The sequence below is a fragment of the Bos indicus genome, chromosome 8, assembly GCF_029378745.1.
Source record: "Bos indicus isolate NIAB-ARS_2022 breed Sahiwal x Tharparkar chromosome 8, NIAB-ARS_B.indTharparkar_mat_pri_1.0, whole genome shotgun sequence".
In the NCBI taxonomy this organism is placed as follows: Eukaryota; Metazoa; Chordata; class Mammalia; order Artiodactyla; family Bovidae; genus Bos; species Bos indicus.
In genome coordinates this window covers 16,139,682-16,155,962 of record NC_091767.1, presented here as the reverse complement: position 1 = coordinate 16,155,962, position 16,281 = coordinate 16,139,682, and the positions used below count along the sequence as shown (strand labels likewise).

Below are 16,281 nucleotides of genomic sequence, written 5' to 3'. Positions count from 1 at the left end.
TATGAAGAGAATATTGAGTTCTACAATATATTTATCTGCCTTAATGGGAGTATCTAGGAACTCTTAACTCTTATATTAACTGTATCAAATGACATCTGGAATCACCTGGAGTGATATACTCATAACCAAGGAAAATAAGAGGGAGAAAAAGTCCAGCAACTCCCATCCCAATTCAGAACTCTGATGGGCTTCTAAATGTATGAAGCAACATATGGACAGAATGTCTTTATAAGGATAGAGCCAGAAGCCAGGCTGCTGAGTTGAGTATGCTGCTAAGTCGCTTCAGTCATGTCTGACTCTGTGTGATCCCATAGACGGCAGACCACCAGGCTCCCCTGTCCCTGGGATTCTCCAGGCAACAACACTGGAGTGGGTTGCCATTTCCTTCTCCAATGCTTGAAAGTGAAAGGTGAAAGTGAAGTCGCTCATTCGTGTCCGACTCTTCGCGACCCCATGGACTGCAGCCTTCCAGGCTCCTCTGTCCCTGGGGTTTTCCAGGCAAGAGTACTGGAGTAGGGTGCCATCACCCTACTTCTCTGGAGTTGAGTATATTTAGTTCTTATTTAAAATTTTGACTCCATTATATTGTCTTCTTCCCTCTTATCCTTGTTTAAGAAAAAGTCCTGAAGTATCAGGGCTATCTACTCCCTGATCAGGGAGTTTATTGGACAACCTAACTTGATGTATTAGTTGACAGAGATGTATCCCTAACTATTTATGGAAACAATTTTTTGTTTTGATCATGCTAGTTTAGTGGTATAAAAAATCTTCCAGGAGAAGGAAACCCCTTTCTGGTGGTAAGCTCTTCATCCTATAATTAAAGAATAGCAAGGTGGCCTTTTCTGAGTGCCTGCTGCTGCCTAGCGGTGATCTTGGGCTTTTTTGTCATTTATCAGTATGGCTTCCAGGTCCCATCCTTGCCAGCTGTCTGCTTCCTCCACTCACTCCCTCTTCACTGCAAGGCATCTAGCATGAGCTCTAGGGGTGAAGATGAAAACACAGGATGACAGCTACCTGAGCATACCTCCCCAAAGCCCGTTCCCTTAAGCACCAAAAGTAAGGAGAGAACACTTTTGCTCTTAGAAGAAAGATTGCACGAGGGCAGTTTTTACATTGTCAGTTCTTTTCCTGTTTTATGTTAGACAGTCTTCTTTCCTTTGTTGTCAACATGCCTGAAGATAAAAGATTTTTCTCTGTTTTAATTTTTTGTGCCTTCCTATCTTACACAATGTCTCAATCATAGATAGTTGGCTGAGTGAAAGCTGACTCATTGAGGATGACTAGATGGTCATGTTGTGTGTTTGACTTGCTGGACCCTACAGTACTTGTTCAAATATATTTCATGCCTAAAGTCATGGCCATTACTTGCCTCTGTAACCAACTGTAATGGATGGGATGATTTTGCAAGTGATACAGGATTAATCTTCAGTAAAGTAGAGTATTTTTCTAGTATACATGAAAGTGAAAGTCGCTCAGTTGTGTCTGACTCTTTGCGACCTCATGGACTATACAGCCCATGGACTTCTCCAAGCCAGAATACTGGAGTGGGTAGCCTTTCCTTTCTCCAGGGGAATCTTCCCAACCCAGGGTTCGAACTCAGGTCTCCTGCATTGCTGGCAGAATCTTTACTAGCTGAACCACCAGGGAAGCCCTCTAATATGCATGGTATGACCTAAATTTGGATTTTCAGCAGGTCAAATCATGGCTTCTTGGACATTTTGCTTATGAAGAATCTGAAAGCCTGGCCTCAGAGTCCTCTCTGAGTGGTTTCCATTCATCCCAGCAGTAGATTGATTCCCCTGGGCCTACTGCTTCTCTGACTGGAGTTATTTATTTATAGATTATCTGATCTAATCACAAAGATATTTAAGTATTAAATATTAAAGGTAAAGATATTTAAGTAACCTTATGTTCCTCATGAGCAAGGCTCATATAATTGACCTCTCTCAATAGGGAGTATTTTCTGATAGATGACTCCAATTGTTTTTTTATTACATTTCATTTTTTCCCCTTAATAATAGCCAAATGGTTTTAACTGAGATATCATATGCTTAAGCCCTTTACATTAGTAAAGAAAACATGTGTTCTTAACTTATTTTACATGTTAATAAAATAAGTTAACTTGTTTTTACAAGTTAAAAATAAAACATGCCCACAATAAGTCAATAATAATAGTCAGTGATACACAAATATAAATCAAGGTACTTCTGTCATTAGCACTATTTTTTTTCTTTTTCTTTTTTTTGAGAATAAAAACAAGCTATCAGGCATTAAAGAAAAAAAAAAAGTTTTAAAGGTTGTTGGTTAGTAACTTCCAATCATGGGATATTCCCAGAATAAGACTTTGATAAGACATTAAAGAAAAACACACACACACATTCTGTTTCTCTTTTTCTCCTGCTCAAGCTTATCAGCTTTTAAAACAGTTACATTTTATTTAAACACTTAAAAAAATCAAATCACCCTCCCCCTCATATTTATATATGTATATATAAACAATCGTATTTAAGTTAATTATTATCTGGGACATTTCATACTATAAGGAAAAGGATAAAGCATAAGAAGACAACTGAGTTGTGTATCAAAGCAACACACAAGTGTGTTGTGTGTGGTACACCTGATTTTATAACTGGGAAGGAGAAGAGCATGGTTCTTTCCAAACAGCCTGGAAAGAGTTTGTTCATGACGTGGCTTCTGTCTCTTGCCATCACACAGGTATGTCTGACTCAGTGTGTTGCTGGACACACATTGTGGTAAAGATTGAATTTTTTTGTTGAAAGTCTGATTTACTCTCCTGCATAATCATTGTTTGTTGATTACATTGCATTACAGTATTGATTTCATGGTAGTGGGGATCAAATATATTAAAGTAATTTAGAATAGGAGGTTTGCAGTGAATGAAGAAAGCTAACATGGCAACTGAATTTCTGGGGTGATTTTTTGTTTTTGGGGTGTTTTCTGTTTTGTCCTTGTAGGATAGATACATCTTTGACTCTGACCCATTTGTAGTACGGAAAGTTATCTTTTGAACTTTTTGGAATTAATACAGTTGACCAATTTAGGAGAATGTGCATTTGCATTTTGTTGTCTTCTAATGGCTATTTTGCATATTAAAGGTAAAGCCTTCCTTAAAATATGCAGTACTCTCTTGATTATGCCAGCTCTTTGCTCATTCTGTTAAGGCTATAAATAAAGCTTCTATTTAAGGCTGGCATTATATCAACCCACCTGCTTCTGAAAGAGAGAGAAAAAAAAAATTAGAATCATTCAACCTGCAGATTGCTGTCACCTTGTAATTATGTGAATGGTAAGTCTTAACTTTTAAGTGTTCTGTGGGCTTAAGTGGAGGGCTTTTGAAAAAAAAATGAATTTCCGGTTTAACAATTAGGAATTTCTGAGTACCAATGAAAGGAGACTTTTCCCTGGAGAGAACATTCATTGATAGGGTGTGACAGCAGCTGGGAGATGACAGTGGTGGGGCAGGGAGAGCTGGAGAATGCGGAATCCTTTCAGTGGTGGCATCAGGAAAGGAGGCAGGAATCGGGGGTGGGGGTACCAAAGCTTTCCTGTCTCCGTGAGCTGTCTCAGGGGACTCAGTGGTCCATGTTCTTTTCCTCCTTCCTATTCAGTATGTTCTTAGGGAGAAGGTGGGGGAGGGGGAGGGAGAAGAGGTCTTAAAGACTTTGGCCAACTGGAGAAGGGCAGTCTGGGGTACATGTAAGTTTGTCTTGATTATATTCCCATATTTTGGAAGAGGAACATCAATTTCAGTTCAGGCCTGTTTTAGAAAATCAAAGCTTTTACAAACTTCCTAATTGTCTTTTTTTTTTTTTGCGGGGGTGCAAACATTTATCCTAGACAACTTGTTGAAAAACTTACAACACGGTTTCCATTCTCTGATGTTTTTTGAGAAAATATTCAGCTAGGTTTACTGCTATCAAAACAGAAAAGCCAACGTCAGATTTGGAAACCTATCTTTAATCGTTAGTGGAAAACGCAGTTTACTTGGCTAAATCTTGCCAATCCAGGCCGATGGCTCCTCAACCTTTTTTGCTAGGTAATTTAGCTAAATATTGTGGTGAATCAGTTCACATTTTGATCTTGTTCACTGTGAAACTGTCCTTCCCTGTAGCGGGACTTTTGCTGGAGTGAGACTGAGAAGGCTCCCCATGGAATGGTTTTTGAAGGAGTTAGGGGAAGAGTAATAGAGTTTCATGTCAAATGTTTGCCAAAGTACTAGGAAGCACACTCTGCTACCTAATGTGGAACTCAGAAATCAACAAGTCAGACAATACTTCATCCCTCAAGGCCTTCCATAAACAATTGCAAGGATAACTCCAGAACTCCGCCTTCAGAAAATAGCAAGGATTTTAGTAGAAAGGATAGTACTCTTAAAGCCAACTGTGGAAAGTCAATGGAAATTACCAGGCACCTGATGTCTTAGTCTAATGGGGAATGTTTCTAAGACTTTACTCCCAGGAATAAAGGGATAAATCTTTACCTAAGTACTGTGTAGAGTGAATGGCTTTGGCCCCACATGTTTTGTTACTAGGTTCATGTGGCACAAAATCCATTTGGAATGGCTTATGTGAGTTCTATAAACATGACCTGGACATAGGTAATAGGGATAAAAAAAGACACTGATGAAAGTTGAAGAAGATGCTTCTTCAGTTAAGAAGATAACTATAAAAATTAGAAAGGAAATAGGATTAAAATGGATTGACATGTCTCCCTCCAACCTTTCTTTAGACTTTTTTTATATATATATTTTTTGGTCAGGACTTAGCCTTCTAAGTTGAAAATGATTTTTTTTTTTTTTTCTAGAAAGCTTCAAGACATATCTGTGATGCTGAATATCTTCTGAGAAAAGTTACTAAAGTTAAAGCAAATGTCTTGATGTGGAAATAAAGGGAGGTCCTGGAAGAGTAAGTAAATTTACATGGGGCTCCAGTAAATTTTTTTTCTCCAGGATCACATCCTCTCTTTTCTACCTTATATATTTGTTTCTGAATGAGTTATGGAAAGTGACAAAAGTCAGGCTTAAAATTTAAGATTTGCAGGTGAGATTTAAATGATTAAAAAAAAATCATGCAAGATTATAATTTCTTCAGTTCTCCTCTGAGAACTGAAGAGAACAGATTTGACCAAACAATGGAAAAAGAATCAACCTTGAAGACTGTAGAGCAAATCCTGAATGCCTTTATACTACTGGGTGGGGTGGGGGTGGGGTTGTTGGTGATAAGAAAAATTTCTGAGAAACTTAAGCAAAGCTAGAGTTATGAAAATGTCCTCTGGGACTAGGAAGTACAAGTCTTGGCAATTCTAGGGTTATATTTTCAAACTTTGAGAATATTTGAAAAACCCATAAATGCAATGACATTTTTTAAAAAGTAACATGAGAATTTGGAAAAGTAGAAATTACTTGCCAGAAACACATTAGGCCAAATCATTTGAGTTATCATACTCTAACAGATAAATCAATTCTCTGACCATTAGGTCTTTAGCCAGGGAATTTTTCTTCTTGAAATTTAATGCCTGGAGAGTATACTTCATTGAAGATGCTTAATATACACAGAGAACTGGTCAACCTAGAATTAAATGCTGAGCCAAACAACTGTATTTCTTCTTGGGATAGTTTGAAAAAAAAATACTCTGGGAAGATTGATGACCCTTAGATGACTACTAGGGGAAAATTTGTCCCATGTGCTGATGTAAGATATTATTGTTTGTCACAGTCTAGTTGGATCTAATAAAGAGGTAAGCTGAAGTCACAAGGGAAAATTCCCTTTGTGAAGTTTGATACTAGAGCCTCAAAGTTCTAGTCATTGGAACCTAAGATCAAAGCTTTACAGTTATAAAAAGGAACCCAAGATCTGAACAGATAGAATGTAGAAAATCAAGTGGCCATTTCAGTTACCTGTAAATCCATTACTATGATGCTTCAGACAAAGTCACAGCTCCTCCTAGAACTTTCTGGCCAGTTCATTTGTATGATCAGATCATTCATCCAAGTGGCATACTTTTTGGTAATCCATTCGAACCCAATTCAAATAGTAATTTTATTCTTCTTGGAAACATTGGGTTTAGGAATAATTCAGAAGAGTACAATTCCAGTCCAGTGTTAACTGAACTGGGTTCTGTGAAACTCTAGTTTTTCAAGATGTTTAACAGTTATATCATGAAAAGAAGTGCCTCATGCTCAAATAAGCTGGAGAAACCTCAAGGTAAGCAAAATTAAATAACATTCATGTTTATTGAACTTCTTAGAAGATTTATTAGGCTCAAATATATTTTGAACCTCTAAGAGGTTGTTATAGCATGCATCATTTCCCCAACTTATTAGTTTATGAGACTTTTTTGGAAAGAACACTTATTAATATCCTAAATAACTTGTTCCAGGGATCACAGTATATAAACCCCCAAGAGAGTGCAGTCTCTTTACTTCCTGTGGAATAATAACTAAATCTTTTCATGGATGGGTTGACTTTAATCCAATTTCATTTGCCTAAGCTTTTTGGTCCACTTTTGACAGAAAATAGCAGAATCTCAAAGCCCTGTTATTAACTGCTAAATGTTTCTCTCTCTCTCTATTTTTTTTTTTTCCAGCTGGACAATTAGTTAAATACTTATTCCAAACAAAGTACTCTCCACTAACTTTTGGAAGACTCTGTCTACTTTAACTTTGTTCATTTTTAAATTTGAAAGATTCTGTTCCATTTCCATACAAGTTGGAACTGTGATAGAATTTATAGCAGGTCTTGACTCATTGTTAGATATAAATACGGTAATTTCCATAAGAGGAAAATGAATTTCTAAATGGTTTATGATAATCATCAGGAAAGTCAAATGAAAAATTACTCAGGCAGTCCATTCTTCAATCTTTCTATCTCATTTCCACCCTTTATTAAGGGAGAAATGTGTTTAAACATGCTGCTTCCAGTTGGCAAAACAATTTTTGGACCTGTCACTTTTTTATTGGGGTCACTTTTATTTTACTGAAGTCACTCAAAATTTCAAATATGCAAAAAGTCAGCTCTTTGAAAGTTAAACTTCCAATGTGATATGTCAAGAAACAAATGCCAGACACCTTCTATTCCAGCTTACGCACTGTACCAAAGGGTGCTGTTTTTAAGGTTCCTCTCAAAGTGTTAAAAGTGTAGAAATCTATCTCTTCTATGCTAATTCATTATATCACATGTCATGAATACACGATAATCAGTGCTTTCCCAGATCATATGATTATAGTTGACCTTTGAACAACCTGGGCGTGAACTGTGCAGGCCCACTTATACACACATTTTTTTTCAACCATATATATTACAAGTATTGATACTATGCGATCTGAGGTTGGTTGAATCCATGGATGCAGACTTGTGGGCCAATTATCAGTTATATGAAGATTTCAACCACACAGGAGGTCATTCCCCCCCTAACTCCCATGTTCAAGGGTCAGCTGTATCTGCTTTGAAAACCACTGACTTCAGCCAAATGGAATTATGTCTCATTTGAACCAGATCACTGGTGGGAATGGCATGATGCCATTTTTTAAGAACGATAATATTTTCACTTGAGTAACAATCATTAATACAAACTGAATTGGACAAATTCATTCAGAGGGGTGAAAGTGTCAGCATAGTTAACCTATTTATAGGAGTAAATGAGCTTTTCCTCAGTGGAGAAAAAAAAAATAGTAAGTGCTTTTAAATCCACCTTATTTTTTGCCACTTCTTTATAAACAAGACAGAGTCTTCTTTGTCTACACCAGACAGCTTTCAAAATAAAAATCAACATCTCCTCGGAAAGGAAGCAGAGAGACACCCTGGAGTTGTGCATTTAAGATGATACTGTGTGTAGAGTATTTGAATAGACAACATCAGAGGTGCAGTAGCCAGATGATTCCTCAGACTGGCAGTGACCCAGCCTTCAGACAACACTGTTTTTTAAACAGATCCTTAGTTGTATGGATCGCCCTGGTTTCTGTTGGCATCTGAGAAGAACTTATTATCCAGAGAGCTTTACACATCTGAATTTTTTTGATCTTAGCTATGAGCTGAATATTACCCTAGGAGTAGATATAAACATCACATCCTCTTCCCTTAGTAGCAATTGATGAAAGTAAAATCAAGCTGTGGTTAAAGGAATAAGTTTCATTACTGACACCTACCTTGCATTTTACAGATATAAACAGTGACACACCACTTTCTGGAGAAACCAAAGGCTTTGTTACAGTAAACTGGTCCAGTGTGATATCACAAGTATAAAAAATATTCCATTCTGTATCAAAACTAGGCACATGCCTTTATTTATAGTAACAGAAGTTAACAGAGTTGGGCATTTTTGCCTTGGGTCCTATCTCTTGGCATCCTACATCAGACAAAACTCATCTCTCCACATATATCCACCCATAACTCCAGGGATCTAGTCTCAGGGTTATCTCTATGTAAAGGAAGGTGAAGTCACACTTGGGTTGATAGTGGTGTGTAACTAAAAAGCACAACCTCTCATTCATATTGCTTTAAAACATATACAGCATATATGTTTCCAAAAAAAAAGAGAAGAGTAAAGAATATACTGATTTCTTTGTGGTGTTGAACCAACAATATGGGATGATGCAAGGCTTTTAACAAAGGAGAATCATAGATACAAATTTTTCTGTCGAGTATGGTTTAGACAAATGCGTCTTTTTAATACGTAAATCCTACATTGTAGGTTGTTCCTTTTGATTTCTTCTTTTGTTTTTGCAGTGGTAGAAAAGGTTGAGTAACTGTCCACGAGCATGAGCCGAAGCTTCAGGTTCATTACTGAGATCCCCAGAATGCCAGTATTTGCAATGCAAACAATTAGTACCCCACTGTGTGAAGGGCTCTGACACATGCCTGCCTGCCTCTAGGTGGAGCGTCTCCATCACAAGTCCTCCTGCTTCTGCGGACCCTGCTTTGACACAGGGGAAGCTGCACTAAGCTGCCTTTTAACCTAGTACTTTTCTTGTGCCAGGCCATCTCACTGGTTACAGACAATGACACGGAAACAATAGTTGGAGCGGCCAACCCTCAAATCATTTTCATGTTGAACCTCCTGGGTCCAGCCACCTCCCCTTCCACGACAGCACCATTGTTTTTTCGGGGCACGTACTCAAGGTCAATGCTGTTTTTGTGTTTGCCTTTCCCTCGGCTCCACACAAAAAGGAGGAGAAAGCAAAATAACACCACTCCCAGGAAGGTGAAACAGCCCATGGCTGTCGACACCAGTATTGTCTTAAGGTCCAGGGAGAAAGTATTGGCGTTGGTGCCATTGGAAATGGTGTCATTGGAGTCGGTCATGTACATAGGGGTCCTGTTGGCATAAAGGAAGCGGTCTGAAGCGAATCCTTTGACAGTTAAGGAGGCCGTGAAGGTGTCGTTCCCGGCAGCATTGCTAGCGATGCAGACATACATCCCGCTGTCTTGATCCTGGGCGAAGCGGATCTCCAAGGTGCCATCACCCAGCACGGTGGCTCTTCCATTGGACTTGGTGGTGATGAACCGCCTTCGAGGTGTCACCCAGGAGATCACAGGCTGAGGGTCTCCATCGGCATTGCATTCCAGCTGGACCGTCTGCCCCTCATCCACAAGCAGGTGCTGCAACTTCTTTTCACGGATTTTGGGTTTTTTGCAGGTGAAGTAAAAAGAAAGGGCAGTGCTGTGGAAATCTTTGAATGACCTCTCTCGGATAGTGTCTGGGCCAGCACACATGGGCTGCTGGCCACCGAACTGCAGGGTTGGGTGCCGCTGCAGGATCCATAGGAGACGGCAGTCGCAGGTCAGAGGATTGTTGTTAATGCTCAGGACCTCCAAAGCCCTCGGGGAGGAGAAGACGTTCTCTTCCAGAGTTTCCAGAAGGTTCTGAGACACGTTGAGCACACGAAGGAAGCGGAGCCCTTGGAAGGAGTGAGGCTCAATGGTGCGGAGCTGGGCCCCCACTATATGAAGCTCTTGGAGGCGGATCAGGTCAGAGAACATGCCTGCCTCAATAGTGCTGATGGGATTGTAGGAGAGGTTCAGATGGGTCAGGTAGACCAGGTGTTTAAAGGCAAGGAAGGGGATGGTGGATAGGTTGGTGTTGGTGATGGAGAGGGAGGTGAGGTTGAGACCGTAGAGGCTATTGGCAGGCATCATATCCAGTAAAGGCCAGTAGTCAATCTCGAGATGTTTCAGGTGGAACAGTCTTTTAAAGGCATACACGGGCATGTTGTTGATATTGAGATGCTTCAGGTGCAGGCTGATGAGGCTGCGGAGGTGTGAGAGGGCTTCTGTGGGTACTGCAGTGAGGTTACATTTCTCCAGTGTGAGCTGCTCCAAGCTAAGCAGCCCACTGAAGGCCCGGTGTGATATATAAACCAAATCGTTGTCCCCCACTTCCAGAGACTTCAGGTTATGCAAATCCTGGAACATGTAGTCCAGTAAAATGACAATCTTATTCTCACTAATGTCAAGCTTGGTGAGGTTGGAGAGGCCCGTGAAGACCCCCAAAGGGACCAACTTTAGGCGATTGCCCTTCAGGCGGAGGGAACGCAGGTTGAAGAGATTGTTAAAGGCTCCTGGCTCCACATTGGCAATGATGTTGTCACTCAAGTCTATCTCCTCCAGCAGAGGGTAAGAGATGAATTCTTCGGGGTTGATGCTTTTAAGCCTGTTCTTGCTGAGGTCCAAGATTTTGGTCTCGATGGGAATGCCCTCTGGGATGGCGATCAACCTCCTCCTGTGGCAGCTAACAGATTTGTTCTGGGCCGAGCACTCACAGCGAGCAGGGCAGCCAATGGTGGATCCCATGAAGATTAAGACCACAGCCAGACCCAGGAATGGCTGCCAACATGATAAGGCCGTGTGAAGCATGACTCCCCGTCTTAGTCTACACCTTGGTCACGGGCCTGCAGGAGAAGGGGCCAAAGAAGGGAGGAAGAAAAACTGAGTTAGGAAATAGATAGGCGAAGAGACATAAAGGAGACAGTGAGTACAATGAAAAAGACCCTAGATTTGGAGGGCTGCAGATCAGATCTGACCTTTAAACCTGAGAGCTGCCATCATTAACATGATCGTGGGTAAGTTATTAATATTTCACCTCCCTGTACTTCAGTTTTATTGGCTGTAAAATGGAAATAAGAGGGACAGTAATAGTACCTTTCCAGAGTTATGACAGCTTCAGAACTGAACAACTCTGTATGTGTGCTGCTGCTGCTGCTAAGTCTCTTCAGTCGTGTCCGACTCTGCATGACCCCATAGACGGCAGCCCACCAGGCTCCCCCGTCCCTGGGATTCTCCAGGCAAGAACACTGGAGTGGGTTGCCATTTCCTTCTCCAATGCATGAAAGTGAAAAGTGAAAGTCAAGTCGCTCAGTTGTGCCCGACTCTTCACGACCCCATGGACTGCAGCCCACCAGGCTCCTCTGTCCATGGGATTTTCCAGGCATATTGTGTTCAACTCTCTGCGACTCCATGGACTGCAGCCCTCCAGGCTCTTCTGTCCATGGAGTTCTCGAAAGACTATTACAGTGTCTGGCACAGACTGGTGCAAAACCATGCATTTCGCAAAAGGCTTTATTTTGAACTTAAAGGACAGAAGCCGAGGTCAGTGGCTTTATGCAGTTTGAATCAGTGTCTGTATCTCTGATGTTTTGATGTCATCCTCTTCAAAATGAAGCTAATAGAAGCTTCACTGAACATTAGGAACCTTGCGTTCCAAGTACAAAACAAAGTTACATTCAGTGAAAGAGGTTGAGATGTTTTACCTTCATATGTAAATATTCTGTTAAAGTGAAAGTGTTAGTCATTCAGTCATGTCACTCTTTGCCACCACATTGACTGTAGCCCACCAGGCTACATCCATGGAATTTTCCAGGCAAGAATACTGGAGTGGGTTGCCAGTTCCTTCTCCAGGGAATCTTCCAGGCCCAGGGATCGAACCCGGGTCTCCCGCGTTGCAGGCAGATGCTTTACCATCTGAGCTACCAAAGTCCCTTTTAACTAGAAGGTGTACCTCTTTCAGAATTCAGCAAATTTTGATTTATAGAGGGTTTTTCTTTTTGGAGGAAATCAAAAAAAATCCTCAAAATCTCCCTGACCTCTTCATGTTTATCATAGGTATGAGGCATCATAGTGGCTATGAAGATGAAAATTCTTTGAGATTTTTGGGTTAAATATGTAACAGTGGGAAGAGTCATTATTTTAAGAAAAAAAGTCTTTAAATAATAAATGAACATCATTTTTTTCGTATTCAAATTCAAACCCATTAAACCTGTTAAGCTGAAATTAAATAGATATCAAACAAGATTGGAACTGACTATGTTTTAAATGTATGTCATTAAGCAGACGCTGAACTTACTGCGCAACTGAATAGTGAAAAGTATGTTACGGAGAAGTATGAACCTGAGATCCCCAGGGGTGTGCTTCATCCATGGACACCATGTATACTCAAGGGCAAGTAATTTAAAGTAATATTTTTAGATATAAAGGTATTTGATAAAACTTCAGCATTCACTGCTGAATCGTTTAAGAGTATAAATCTTCAATCAGTGTTTACATATGTCTATGTATATATAACTATGTCTATATCTAAACACATCTATCCATAAAAATGACAAGTAAGAACAAACTGAAAGTGAATGAATCTCTAGAAAAAATGGCCTCTAAATGTAAGACAAAAGCAAAAATGCAGAAAGTGCTAGTAAAATCAATTAGAGGTGAGATAAGATTTAATTTTGCCACATCTTTTCCAATATTTCTTTGTAGATCAAACTAAAGTCTGTCTTGAAAACCAAAAGAAATCGACTGAGAAATTATTAGAACAAAGAGAATAAGTAAATTAACATATTATATAATAAAAATAATGTGTATATATAAATTATTTAGAATCATATAAATCATTTAGAAAATATTACTGTATAAGATGATTCCAGTCATAGCAATTCTGAAAAAGTCAAATCTTTAGAATAAACTAAATAAGAAATACACAGAGTATTACAACCATTCAGCCCTAATGAGGAAACAAAACTTACTAAAAAGAGGGATATAGTATATATTTCAATAGAAAGATTTAAAATTATAAAGATAATTCTCAATAAATACATACAGTTCAAAGAATATTTTTGGATTTGAAAAATTCTCAGGTTAATTTGGAAGAATATAAATATGAGACTAATCAGAAACATAAAAAATTAGTACTAAAAACACTCTTTTGAAAAATTTAAACATAAATTACAAAACTATGATAAAAATGAGCATCATGCTGGCATGAAAATACACAGTGAATGAAACATACAGTAAAGAATTTTATCTAAATAGATTTGAGAAGTTAGCATACATGAAAAGTGGCATTTTAATCCAGTGAGAAAAATACAAATAACTAGGAATTTAGTGGGAAAAGTTGTACATCAACTTCACTGGTTCCAATAAAATAAATTCCAGATGAGGGATTAAAATGAAAGAACAAATAATATACCAGAAGAAAATTCTTTAATTTTATAATAATAGAATTGAAAAGCCTTTTCTATGACGAAAGCTAGCACGCCTGAAAGAAAAGAATAATCTATTCAACTGTGTGCATTTGAAAAAAATTTAGTATAACAAGCAAGTAAACACACACACAAAGGCAATTGCTAAAATGGAGATTATCTTTTAGGCTTCTAATAGATAAGGGATTAAGCACAGTACTAAGCAAACAGTTCTTATTAATCCATAAGGACAAGAGGTGGATGTCAATAGAAAGCCTGGCAATGAGTGTAATAAAAGCTAAAAGCAGCTAATATATGAAAAGCTGACCAACTTCACTTAAACAGGGGTAAAACGCCTTTGCCCCTCAGATTGACAAAGGTTAGTGACTGAAGAAACTGAAATAAGAAATATAAACTGGTGTAACCATCAGGAGATAGAGGTATGACAATGAGGGGGTTAAATGATGCATTTAAGTTTAATACGTTCATCCCTTTAAACCATTTTCTTAAAACATCTTCAAAACCACTTTACTGAGTAATGATTGCCATACAGAAACTGTGCAAACGGTACATACTTGATGTATACAATTTGAGTTTGGAGATAAGTACGTATCTGGGAAATCATCACCACAATCTATACCATAAACATGTGTACCATCTCCAAAAGAGGGTGGACCTTCTCTTCTTTCCTAGAAATGTATCATAGGGAAATAATTTAACTCATGTGCATAGATATTTGGTGCAGGCTTGTCTATAATATAGGAAACCTGGAAATATGTAATATTAGGATCTTAGTTATATGTTAAGATACAATCATACTACAGAATATGTGGTGGTGGTGGTGTAGTCGCTAAGTCGTGTCTGACTCTTGCGACCCCATGGACTATAGCCTTCCAGGCTCCTCTGTCCATGGGACTCTCCAGGCAAGAATACTGGAGTGGGGTGCCATTTCCTTCTCCAGGGGATCTTCCCAACCCAGGAATCGAACCCAGGTCTCCTGCATTGCAGGCAGATTCTTCACCAGCTGAGCTATGAGGGAATATGTAGCCAATAACATTGAAGACTTAGGTCTGTACTTGTTAACATGGAAAGATGAATACATATATACCCCTTTTTGTGTGCATGAGTATATACAAACGTGTATTTCTATGTATATTCCTATATTAGGAATTTTATATTCCTAATATAGGAATATATGTGTATAATATAAATATTAATATATATTTAATATATATAATATATAAATGCATGTTTTTATATAGGGATATAGAAAATATGTAACATATTATAATATATATAATATAGGAATTTACATATAGGAATATATGTAATATAAATATATTACAGTATATTATATATAAATATATATTCCTATATAGAAATATATAAATATTAATATATTATTTATAATACACTCTATATATAATGTAATTCATAATATATAAGTATTAATACATTAATATATACATTTATATATATTCATACACAAAAAGGAATATATATTTCTTAATTTTTATATAGATATATATAGGAATATAGTTATATATATGGGGTTTCCCAGGTGGTGCTAGTGGTAAAGAATCCACTCACCAATGCAGGAGACATGAGACATAGGTTTGATTCTTGGGTTGGGAAGATCCCCTGGAGGAAGAAATGGCATCCCGATCAGAATCTGCCTGCAGGGCAGGAGACCCTGGTTCGATTCCTGGATCAGGAAGATCTGCTAAAGAATGGAGAGGCTACCCACTCCAGTATTCTGGCCTGGAGAATTCGCAAAGAGTTGGATATGACTTTCACTTTTCCAGTATTTTTGCTGGGAGAATCCCATGGACAGAGACCCTGGCAGACTACAGCCTATGGGGTTGCAAAGAATCAGAAACAACTGGGCATCTGAGCAGAGTCATATATATAGGCAAGAACAAAACTAGGAGTATATAATGACAATGTTGACAATAGTAATTATTTTGAGATGGAAATCACCTCTAATCCCTCCATTTTCTTATAAATTTGCATGCATTCTATTTTCCCCACAATATAACTTGTATTACTTTTATAATTAGAAAATAAAACTTTTGATTTTTGAAGTTGTTTTCACATGTAAAAAGTCATAGATACATTTAACAATAAGGGATCAAATTTGTGTTGACATTTCTAAAGATTATTTGAGCTTTCAAAAAAGTCTTAGCATCAGCTTGCCAATTCTAAAAGTTTGCTGGGATATTGATAAGAATTGTATTGAATCTATAGTTTTTTGTGGAGAACTGATAGTGTGACAATGTTCAGTTTTTGAATATAATGGTACTCTCAATTTACTTAGGTCTTTAATTTCCTTCAGGCTTCCCTGGTGGCTCAGACGGTAAAGCATCTGTCTGCAATGCAGGAGACCCGGGTTCGATCCCTGGGTTGGGAAGATCCCCTGGAGAAGGAAATGGTAGCCCACTCCAGTATTCTTGCCTGGAAAAATCCCATGGACAGCGGAGCCTGGTAGGCTACCATCCATGGGGTTGCAGAGTCAGACACAACTGAGCGACTTCACTTTCTCTTCAATTTCTTTCAGCAAATGTTTCTTCCTTTTTAACTTCTATGTCTTTATTTTTGTACCTTTCTGTGTTCGCTATTACCTCTAAGATGATGTTGAATAGAAGTGCTGAAAGCTGTCTGCCTTATTTTGTTCCCAATCTTAAGATAAATCATTTTTTTTTTTCACCATTAAGTTTGATGTTGGCTATGTTTTAGTGTTGTTTTTTTTTTTTTTTTTTAAATAGATGCCCTTCATTAGATTGAGGAAGTTCTCTTCTCTTCCTAGGTAACTAGAA

At 38.4% G+C, this 16,281-nt stretch overlaps 1 protein-coding gene and 1 long non-coding RNA gene across 2 annotated transcripts in view; one reads left to right on the top strand and one right to left on the bottom strand.

Annotated features, from left to right (window-relative positions):
• Positions 1-5,227: 5,227 nt before the first annotated feature.
• LOC139184505 (uncharacterized) lies at positions 5,228-14,246 on the top strand. Its single transcript, XR_011568006.1, has 3 exons — positions 5,228-6,224; positions 8,745-9,986; positions 12,345-14,246. It is a non-coding gene; the product is annotated as an uncharacterized lncRNA (long non-coding RNA).
• LINGO2 (leucine rich repeat and Ig domain containing 2) overlaps positions 8,663-16,281 on the bottom strand; it is a 1,233,386-nt gene continuing 1,225,767 nt past the window's right edge. The window contains exon 7 of the mRNA XM_019965854.2: positions 8,663-10,906. Within this exon, the coding sequence (XP_019821413.1) occupies positions 9,051-10,871 (1,821 nt within the window). The 5' untranslated portion in view covers positions 10,872-10,906 and the 3' untranslated portion in view covers positions 8,663-9,050. The remainder of the gene's footprint in view (positions 10,907-16,281) is intronic.